The sequence below is a fragment of the Oncorhynchus kisutch genome, linkage group LG24 (genome assembly GCF_002021735.2).
Source record: "Oncorhynchus kisutch isolate 150728-3 linkage group LG24, Okis_V2, whole genome shotgun sequence".
NCBI lineage: Eukaryota > Metazoa > Chordata > Actinopteri > Salmoniformes > Salmonidae > Oncorhynchus > Oncorhynchus kisutch.
The window spans coordinates 10185358-10196888 of NC_034197.2; the positions used below are offsets into that span (position 1 = coordinate 10185358).

At 42.1% G+C, this 11531-nt stretch overlaps 1 protein-coding gene across 1 annotated transcript; it reads right to left on the bottom strand.

Annotated features, from left to right (window-relative positions):
- Window positions 1-106: 106 nt before the first annotated feature.
- nfe2 (nuclear factor, erythroid 2) lies at window positions 107-7045 on the bottom strand. The gene is made up of 4 exons (XM_020458643.2): window positions 6753-7045; window positions 4085-4163; window positions 3615-3758; window positions 107-3381 (listed from the first exon to the last, which is right to left on the bottom strand). Exons 2-4 carry the CDS (start codon window positions 4130-4132, stop codon window positions 2065-2067), a joined length of 1509 nt encoding a protein of 502 aa, XP_020314232.1. The 5' UTR covers window positions 4133-4163; window positions 6753-7045; the 3' UTR covers window positions 107-2064.
- Window positions 7046-11531: the final 4486 nt, after the last annotated feature.

The following is an 11531-nucleotide window of genomic DNA, read 5'->3' on the forward strand; positions in this document are numbered from 1 at the left end:
TCCACATTTTCCTAGCATGAATTTAAATTGAGCCTGTCACTGGCCTACATACAATACCCCATATCAAGGTGGATTATTGTTGTAGTTCAGCAAAAAAATTCAGGAGAACTACTGATTTTTTATTTATAAGTCAAACGGAATTTCAACCGATTTGACCTCCAAGGACCAGGGAGGTTTTCCAATGCTTCGCAAAGGGCACCTGTTGGTATATATTACAAATCCCAGAGCATTTGAAAGTTACTAATTACTCTTGATGTATCAATACACCAAGTCACTACAAAGATACATGCGGCCTTCCTAACTGTTGCCAAAGCGGAAGGAAAACACTCCGATTCCACCATGAGGCCAATGCTGATTAACAGTTTAATGGCTGTGATAGAACTGTTGGGTCAACAGTTAAGTTACGCCACAATACTAACCTAAATGACAGTGAAAAGGAAGCCTGTATAGACATTTTCCAAAACCTGCATCCTATTTGCAGTAAGGCACAAAAGAAATTAACTGCCCTGAATACAAAGCGTTATGTTCGAGGGAAATCAAATACCATATTTTCAAGCGTGGTGGTGCCTGCATGTTATGGGTATGCTTGTCATCGGCAAGGACTAGGCCATTTTTCAGGATAAAAACAAACTGAATAGAGCTACACACCAGCGAAATCCTAAAGGAAAACCTGGTGGTCTGCTTTCCAGGCAACACATTCACCTTTCAGCAGGACAACTTAAAACACAGGGCCAAATATACACTAATGATATACCAAGACATTGAATGTTGCAGTGTGGCATTGTTTTGAATTAAATCTGGCAAGACGGGAAAATGGCTGTCACGCAATGCTCAATAACCAACTTGACAGAGCTTGAAGTATTTAAAGTATAATGTGCAAATATTGTACAATCCAGGTGTGCAAAGCTCTTAGACTTACCCAGAAAGACTCGGCTGTAATTGCTGCCAAAGGGGATATCACGTTTTGACTCGGGTGTGAACACTAATGCAAATGAGATTTTATTTAATTTTCAATGCATTTTCAAACATTTCTTGAAACATGTTTTCACTGTCATTAAGTTATTTTGTGTAGCTGAACAAAAATATAAACGCAACATGCAAAGTGTTGGTCCCATGTTTCCTGAGCTGAAATAAAATATCCCAGAAATGTCCCATACACACAAACAGCTTGTTTCTCTCAATTGTTGTGCACAAATTTGTTTCTGTCCCTGTTAGTGAGAATTTTTCCTCTGCCAAGATAATTCATCCACCTGACGGGTGTGGCATATCAAGAAACTGATTAAACGGCATGATCAATACACTGCAGAATTGTACACAGATGCACCTTGTGCTGGGGACAATAAAAGGCCACTCTAAAATGTGCAGTTTTGTCGCACAACACAATGCCACAGATGTCTCAAGTTTTGAGGGAGCGTGCAATTGGCATGCTGACTGCAGAAATGTCTAGCATAGCTGTTACTAGAGAATTTAAATGTTCATTTCTATACCATAAGAATTTCGCAACCGGCCTCACAACCACCGACCTCGTGTATGGTTTACTGATGCCCGTGGTGGGGTTATGGTATGGGCAAGCATAAGCTACGGACAACGAACACAATTGCATTTTATCGATGGCAATTTGAATGCACAGAAATAACGTGACGAGATCCTGAGGCCTATTTTTATTGAAGGTAGTTGTTACCAACAGATGCATATCTATTCCCAGTCATGTGAAATCCATAGATTTGGGCCTAATGCATTTAATTCAATTGACTGACTTCCTTATATTGAACTGTAGCGTTTATATTTTTGTTCAGTATATTTGATCCATTTTGAGTTCAGGCTATAACAACAAAATGTGGAATAAGTCAAGGGGTATGAGTACTGTCTAAAGGCCCTAAATATTGATTAGTTTAACATGGTGCCCTTTGAGCTGCCATTTTATCAGATCTCTACATACACTGTTCCATGGTTTTGTATGTAAATATCCTTAATGGTACTAATTGTACTGTAGATTTAGCAACAATTTCATATTGGTATATAAACTGAGGCAGTATACAATAACTGTCCAATAGATTTCATACATTATTCTCCATCCAACACTTCACTACGAGGTACCAGGTATACGTTCCCATCAGGGGTCTGCTGTAGAGAGTAGTCCTCTATAGAGTAGGGATGTCCATCCTCATCCCGGAGCTGAGAAAAGACTTCAGCATACAAGTCTGTGAGGCGGTGTTTAACAATAGTCAGGTTGCGTTGGAACTCCAACCTCTCCCTGGCCAGATGTTCCCTCTGGGCCTGCAGCTGACCCAACTCCCCCTCCAGGTAAACAATGTTCTCCAGCTTCCTCTTCCTGCAGTTCTGGGCCGCCACCTTGTTCTTCCCCCGCCGGCGGATGTCCCTGACGAGGGCGAGCTGGGAGTCCGTGAGGGTGTACTGTGTTGTCAGGAGCTCGTTGAAGTCGTCCACAGGTAGGTTGATGATCTTCTCTAGAGGGAAAGGGATCTTGAGGGCGAGGGCTCGGCGTTCGTCCCGGCTCAGAGGGACAGGAAGAGGGTTACCTCTGGGTTTTTCATAGAACGCCTGGGGAGAGCTCTCTCTGGTGGCAGAGCTGTTAAGATGCCGGTCGTTCAAGGCACTGGGTAAACCATGTTGATGTTTCATTGACATGGGAGGCAGGAAGTGAGGCTGTGGTTGCATTTGGGATGGTTGTGTTACAGGGAAGTAAGAGGAGTGCATCCCTGAGTAGTGGTAGGGGTTATTGGGATGCTGCTGATAGTCCACAGAGTAAAAGAGGCTAGCTCTCCTACCTTGCTCACCCATATTCTCCATCTCCCCGTGACTATAGTTCAGACCAACCTCTGTGCTTGAATAAGCAGGGACACCAGTCATGGCATCATCTGGTGAGGCTAGTGGTGGGCTGGAACCCAGAGATAGGCCAGAGTCAGATTCCAGATCATCCACAGTGCATGGTGGGTGTTTGCTCTGCCCATGACTTGTCCCTAGCACGTACCGCCCCGGGCCCTGAGAGGGGCCAGCATTGTCGTTTCCAACAAGCCCCTCACCACCGACGCTCGGGAGACTCATATGCTCTAGAAGGCTCATCAGCGGTGGCTGTATAGGGTTCAGAACTCTGGGGTTCAGCTGGGCTCCAGAATGGTTTCCAGAATGTCCGTACAATGCCTCTGCTGCTGCTTCCCCAGTGGCCTGATGTTGGCAAGCTGGCATTACTTTAGAGTAGGATCCCTCATAAGCAGCATCAGGATTTGTCGCACCACCACAGGGGAGGGGCCCTGTATGAGAGTGAGACTGAGCCATGCCATAACCTCCCAGAGAGATGGGCAGCTCCATGGGATGGTACTGAATATTTTCATCTGGGCTGTCATGTGGGACCTCAAACTCCTGAAATGAAAAACAAGGTAAGGATCATTGGCGGATGCTTTGTCTATGGAAAACGATGCATCATTACAGTTTATCATTACTATATGCATTGATGATAAATAAAACAATTCTACAAGTTTGTTATTGAGTTTTAAACAGCTGTGTGTATTTGTGAACACGCAAAAGTACATATCACAGGATATGTGTGATCTAGGCTATATGGTGATGTAATTATTGAACACTCTTCCTCCTACCTGAAGCTCAGTGATGGCCATCAGTTCCTGCCAGGCCAAGTCCATCTCTTCGTCGTGTGGGTGGGGGGCTCCATGTGACCGGGCTCCAGGGGCATGGGTGGGCATCGATACCCCCCCACACAGCCTGCCAGGATTCGCCAAGCCCTGGAGAACAAAAATAAACTTATAGCAAATCACCTTAGATTTTGATAGTAGCTCATAGCAATTTGTTGGTAATGCTTTATTTTATAGCCCTGTTTTGTCCAATTTACGTGGCATTAACAGTTACTTCCTGGTACTTGCTTCAAATAATTAAACACAATCAGTAACAACCTGTCATCAAATCATATGTAGTTTTGCTTGTTTCAATGAATAAAGTGTATGTCTATGGTCTATTACACTACATGATGCCACAGCCCTCCAAAAGAGGAAATATCCGAGCCAGCACAGTTGAGTTCAGCATGATATTTTGAAAAGAGTATCCGACTCACCTCACTGTGCCTCCTCAATGGGAGCACATAGTTGGCTGCTGCACACATTCAGGACTGGCTGTGGTTGCAGCGCCCCCTCCTGGAAGAAACAGACATTGACAAATATTACTATCAGATATTCAGCTATTAGAATAGGCTGAAATCTACGGATTCAATACGTAGCTGCGAACAAACAAGGAAAACACTCATCTAGACGAAGTCTACTCAAAGCAAAAACACGTCATCTTAAAATATAGAAAGTCATGTTATACTATTGTTATACTATTTGCCCTGCAGAAAGATGTATATACCAAAACTATACCCACTGTGATATGTAACCTACTATATGAGTGTTCGGGTGCTATTCGGTGTTGAACTCTTTGGGACATGCGAAAGCAGAGTTCCGTTGGGCTGAATCCATCCTATCAGCTGAGCTGAGCTGTGGTGCTGCTATGCCAGACACCGATAAGGCAATCTCCTGGGAGACAGCACAGCACAGCGTTCCCTCCACAGCAGCAGCAAACAGGCTGGAGCTGGGGCCTAACCGCAGTCATGTTCCGTATAGTAAAGTGAAAGTCAGAGAGGGCTTTATAACCTTTATAAAGGGTTTAACCTTACGTCTGGGACAGCACATTAAATAAATCCTCAATTGAGAAGACCAGAACCATTGTCGTGGTTTTATAGTCATTATACCATGCATGAATTCCATATTTAGTTATGTGTATTGTAGTTGGCACTATAGAATGCAAGGTATTGACTAAGATACTTCAGATGAAGAGAGTTCATGGCCTAACTTTTGAACAATGCAAAAAGTAAGTTATGTATCATCCAGTATTTGCTCTCATTCCTCGCTGGCTTTGTTTGGATCTCAACAAATACTCAGGAAAAGAGCAAGAATTCTAAGCAACAGCACAATTATGACCATTCCCTCTTCCATGACCACAATTGTTTATTTACTTGAGGTGATCTTTATTTTTTATTTACTTTCCATCTCCTCGGCAACACAAAATATTTTCACACACTCTGGATATGCCAAGTTTCCCATGATTAAAAATCTCGGTGATGGAGCATGTCATTTACAACATAGGATACATTGCTGCTTCAGAGTAGAACACTTGATGTATCACTTTGGCTCTCACACTTCCTTGAACTCCAGTCTACATGTGCATCTCACACAACTAACAGGTGATGGCGCTCACCTGAACACTGTTGCAAAGATTGTACCGTGCATTAATTGTATATTTAGTTCTGTGTATTGTACTTATACTATAGAACGCAAGGTATTGACTAAGATACTTCAGATGAAGAGAGTTCATGGTCTAACTTTTGAACAATGCTAAAACTACGTTTTGCATCGTCCAGCATTTGCTCTCATTCCTCGCTGGCTTTGTTTGGATCTCAACAAATACTCAGGAAAAGAGCAAGAATTCTAAGCAACAGCACAATTATGACCATTCCATCTTCCATGGCCCCAATTGTTTATTTACTTGAGGGGATCTTTCTTTTTTGTTTACTTTCCATCTCCTCGGCAACACAAAATATTTTCACGCAATCTGGATATGCTGCTTCAGAGAAGAACATTTGATGAGGAATCCCTTGGTCTCTCACACTTGCACTCCGCTCTACACATATCTCTCACAACTGGCAGGTGATGGCTCTCACCTGAACACTGTTGCAAAGATGTGACCTTATCCCACAAAATACCCACTCGCCTAACTCATCACACCAACTACAGGTTCATCCGTCATTGTATCTCTACTATATGATCTGTAGCTACAGGTTCCCCATGCATAGAGTAACCAACATGGATGGGCTTGTAACTCTCACCATATCTTGCCACAGCCACTGTTATGTTTGTGGTGATGCTTCCTAAGGCTGTTTCCTCTAGTACTGGAGGGGACAAGGTTGCTTGGCCTGTCTAACCAGAACTCTTCTTACATGTCTTACATCAGGTGTTGCATAAACAAGAATATCAGTTGTGAGCACACTGGTAGGGGAACAGAGATCCAGTAGACTACATTTTCATATTTTAAATTGTCTTTAAAATTGTGTCGCGTGTCATTATCTGAAGAGATACAATTCAATTTGGCAGGGAAAACTTACTCACATAACTAAGAGCAAAATACATGTAATATATTTGTATGCAAAACCCATAGACAGTAATGTGGATAAGATTAAAGGATATAATATGCTATTTGTGTGGATAATCCTTCTTAGCAATGGTCAGTATGGTACATTTGACATTAATTACTGAAGAGGGAAAAAGGGCTTATGAGTCAATACTTCACCAAGTAAATGGCTACAATAAGTGCTCTGGCCTAAATGCTTTCTACTCTTGAAGATGACAGTTTGATTCGAATTCTATAATATGCCTGTCCTTCAGCTTGAGCATATGATGGTAATATTCGTTTATGACTCATTTTGAATGAGATACATTTGACCGTTTTTTGGCCATTTATAAGTTTTCAATGAAGTTACATTTGTTCTTTGAATAACCGCTTCTTAAGTTATTAGAACCTGTTTTGCACATTAATGTGACAAAGTAGCAATGAGTTCATTAAAAACGGATTATATTTTACACTGGAAAGAGACCTGAAAGAGGCAGCGAATCAACCTTATCTAGCAATGAAAAAAAATATATACTGCTAAAAAGCTGTAGAGAAGGAGGTTGTGAAAGAACATACTGTACCTGAGCAACATGTCTCTGTGTCTTCAACAGGTGTTCAGGAGAAAAAAATCTTCAGATTGACACGTAAGAAACATAATCCTGGTTAAAAAAAACTTTACAAAAAAAAAAGTAGAAACAGAACAAAAAAGTGTTTCTATTCAGTTTAGTGAGGACGTCTGTTAATATGTCTGCTTTTAACCAACCATTATAGGGAGTGCATGTGATTTCACTCTCTCTCACTCTGTCTCTCTGTCGCTCTCTCTCTAGCTCTCTGCTCTGCTTCACAGACAACCCCCAGCATAAATGGGATGTCTCTGCCTGCGATGTAAGCAACCTTCCTGTAAAGCAGAAAACCACAAACCAAGGGCCCGACAGACAAACAAGCATCCCGTTGAATCACCTTTTAAACCAAGGCAAATAGCTTAGCTATGATGAATAGGTGTTTAAATGTTAACTACGTTCTGTGACAAATTAACCATTCAATGATACAACACGATGCACAAATCCTTACACAAATCTAGCAGATCAGGACTCATCTTCCTATAACTAACCAAACCCCTTACAATAAAATGTCCCAAAAGAAGTCCCCTGAAAGGAGAGGTTTATGGAGTGTGATCTGGAGCACCTGGAGTTAAACCAACCTGGTATTGTTGTTAGAGAGGGCCCTGTGCAGGCGGGGGCAGTGGTGGGTTGGAGACAGGCTGGATTGCAACTTAGTTTAGTAGGGATGGAATGTACACCTCCACCAGGTAAGAAAGGACACATTGTTCCTTTATCTGGCAGCGCAACCACTGAGGGGGGGGGGGGGGGGGGGGGGGGAGCAGGGGGAGAATGGAGGGAAGCGTGTCTTACATAGCAGGTGACCAGTAGAGTCCTACCCCCCCAAAACTCCCCACACCACTGCCCCAATCCAACACATGCTGTATGCATAAAGACAAGCCGAACAAGCCTAAATACACAACCAGGAGTTGGTAATAAGCCAATTTAACTATTAGAAATCATTTGATGAACTTGGTGCAACAATGGACGTACAGTCAAAAGGGCTGGTGTGATATTCTCATATTTCAAATCTATATTCATAGCAACGACATGCAACATTTATGTTTTATCACAAAAACAACACGAAAGGGGAAGTCTATGATGGATTTTTAGAGGTGGGGTTGGGTTCACATTTCAGAAATGTTGATTAAACAACAAAATACATCAAATGACTTTTAATCGTAGGGGAGAGTGGGGTAAGATGAGCCACCATTGTTTCTAAGAGACCATATACAAAATGAATCATTTCCCCAAATATTTAGGAAGAGTCTGTGAAGAAAGAAACCATATGGGAAGTGGTAAGTAAGTAAGCAAGTTAGGTAAAACATTTTTTTTTTTATTATTCACCAAGTCAAATGAAAGTATTGTGTTAGATGTTTCAATAATGCTTGTATCTAAACCAAAATAGATCATTTTAAGATTGATGTTCTAGACATCAGTTGGGGCTTCTATAAGCTTCAATATGAGATCCTAAACCTAGCATGAAAGTGTATCATTGTAGCTGTGTGGGCTAATACAGTAAGTTGGGTTAAGCCAATGGCAAGTTGAGCAAATTGAAGTGTTTTCCTCCCAGGTGTCAATGCGAGGCATTATCGCTGGGATATGAGATAACAACAGGGCCTGGTGTTTGTTAGGTGTTAAGCCTGTGTTAAAAGATGCTTACAATTATTAAAAGACAGACAAGTATTTGAAGGTTTCTAATGGGTAGTGGTAATATTTCATTCAGTACAGTCCTGCATTGAAATGTACCACATACAAGCTATGTTTTGTAATGTTTACAACGATTTCTGATTATTTCCAGGGATACACAACATCTTGACGTAGATACTGTATCTTTGTTAGATAGAATACTATATTTCGCTTGACAGTGGTGCTGAATGTAAAAATTGCTCAACGTACCCCATTCACCCCTACACATAAAAGAACAAGCCAGAAGTTTGAAAAAGTCCTATGACAAAGACAGACCCCATCTCCAAGCCACAGTTTATGATGTTTTCGGGTCATTGTTCTCAAAACATGGGAAGAGTAGGTGGCTGACAGTCAACAGAGGTGGGTGTTTACCAGGAATAAGAGAGAGAAGGGACTTCCCAACTTCCTAGCACCCAGCGCCCTACTCACCCACCTCCTAAGGATGCTAGAGAGCAGGCTGTTATTACCCCGACCACAGTGGTTTTCACTCTGGCTGCAGTTACCAGCTCAACGCCCACTGTCTATGGTTGTGTTTGTTTGCTGCAATTGGTCTTTGACATCTTGGGCAAGTACTTTTCAATTTGTTCCCTTGAAGTATCTCATCCATCTTCCTGATTTGTACCACATCTCTGAGAATAATCCCCCAAAGTCACTATTATAGTCCTTCCTTTGTCCCTGTCCCCCAAAGACCTACCTACGTAGTTCCAAGTGTAGGTGTAATGACCCGATGTGCGCCCTCTGCCTTTTTGCATGGCACCCTGCCCACACCTAACCCTGAATTCTCTTGACCAACAGAATATGGGCTAGAAACCATAGCCATTTATATACATATATGGATACACACAAATAATGGTGTTTCTAGCACAGCCGTATCCATATACACTGAGTGTACAAAACATTAGGAACACCATCCTAATATTGAGTTGCACACACTTTTAGCATCAGAACAGCCTCAATTCGTCAGGGCATGGACTCCACAAGGTGTCGAAAGCGGTCCACAGGGATGCTGGCCCATGTTGACTCCAATGTTGACTCCAATGATGGATGTAGTTTAGGTGGTGGACCAGTCTTGATGCACACGGTAAACTGTTGAGCGTGAAAAGTGGCGTTGCAGTTCTTGACACACTCAAACAGGTGCACCTTGCACCTTCTACCATACCCTGTTCAAAGGCACTTAAATATTTTGTCTTGCCCATTCACCCACTGAATGGCACACATCCATGTCTCAAGGCTTAAAAATCCTTCTCGAACCCGTCTCCCCCCCTTCATCTACACTGATTGAAGTGGATTTTCAGGTGACATCAATAAGGGATCATAGCTTTCGCCTGGATTCACCTGGTCATCCTATGTCATGGAAAGAACAGATGTTTCCAAATGTTTTGTACACCCAGTGTATATGGATACGGCTATGTCACCATTTTTCCCACAGATAATTCTAGAATTTGAACTAGGTGCATGTTCTACTAGTTCTACTCCATGATTAATACATTGCTTCTTTCTCGACAAGTATTTTTTATTGTTGTCACCATTTTGTCATTGAAGAGGTGTGGTATTGGAAGTCTTGCCCTAACAACCTGAAAACATTATTTCTATGATTTGAGCGGAAAAAATACCTCACCACAAATTTGTTTCCCCTGGTTGCGGTCTGGAGAAGGGAAATTCTCTGAGCCAGTAGGCCCACAGCTGTTGGGAAGAGAGGAAGAGAGACTGCATGGACAGAGGGTAAAGTAGAAATAGTTCTTTATTGAGTCAGTTAAGATCAAACTCTTACTTACAATGACGTCCTAGGAACAGTGGGTTATAACTGCCTTGTTCAGGGGCAGAACGACAGATTTTTACCTTGTCAGCTTGGGGATTCAATCTAGCAACCTTTCGGTTCCTGGCCCAACGCTCTAACCACTAGAAATGTATACTGAACAAACATATACTGAAGAAAGATATAAACGCATCATGCAACAATTTCTAAGATTTTAATGAGTTACAGTTCATATAAGGAAATTAGTCGATTGAAATAAATACATTAGACCCTAATCTATGGATTTCAACTGACTGGGAATACAGATATGCATCTGTTGGTCAAAGATACCTTTAAAAAAAGATATGGGCGTGGATGAGAAAACCGGTGAGTATCTGGTGTGACTGCCATTTGCCTCATACAGCGCGACACATCTCATTCACATAGAGTTGATCGGGCTGTTGACTGTGGCCTGTGGAATGTTGTCCCACTCCTCTTCAATGGCTGTGTGAAGTTGCTGGATATTGGCGGGAACTGGAACACACTGTCATACACGGTCATCCAGAGCATACCGAACATGCTCAATGGTTGACATGTCTGGTGAGTAGGCAGGTCAAGGAATAACTATGACATTTTCAGCTTCCAGGAATTGTAGATCTTTTTTATCATGCTGAAACATTAGGTGATGGTGGCACCATGGGATGCTCTGTTCACAACGTTGACATCAGCAAACCGCTCGCTCACACGGCACATGTGGTCTGCAGTTGTGAGGCCGGTTGGACATCCTGCCAAATTCTCTAAAACGACGTTGGAGGTGGCTTATGGTAGAGAAATCAACATTCAATTCTCTGGTAACAGCTCTGTCGGACATTCCTGCAGTCAGCATGCCAATTGCACGATCCCTCAAAACTTGAGACATCTCTGGCATTGTGTTGTGAGACAAAACTGCACATTTTAGAGTGGCCTTTTATTGTCCCCAGCACAAGGTACACCTGTGTAATGATCATGCTGTTTATTAATCGGGTTCTTGATATGACACACCTGTCAGGTGGATGGATTATCTTGGCAAAGGAGAAATGCTCACTAACAGGGATGAAATACAAATTTGTGCACAACATTTGAGAAAAATAAGCTTTTTGTGCATATGGAACATTTCTGGGATCTTTTATTTCAGCTCATGAAACAAGGGATCAACACTTTACATGTTGCATTCATATTTTTGTTCAGTGTAATTATCACCACAAGCATTGCCAATAGATAATTCTCAGAGACAATAACAAACAGACATGGAAAAGGAAAACGTGTTTTTGTATGCTTCATCAAGCATCCCCTATCTC

Bases quoted from the DNA above. Each gene is read 5' to 3' on its own strand.
- nfe2 (XM_020458643.2), bottom strand. From the start codon at position 4,132: ATGTGTGCAGCAGCCAACTATGTGCTCCCATTGAGGAGGCACAGTGAG. The intron at 3,759-4,084 runs GTGAGTCGGATA...TTTGTTCTCCAG, and splicing joins CATTGAGGAGGCACAGTGAG to GGCTTGGCGAATCCTGGCAG. The intron at 3,382-3,614 runs GTAGGAGGAAGA...TTTTCATTTCAG, and splicing joins TGGCCATCACTGAGCTTCAG to GAGTTTGAGGTCCCACATGA.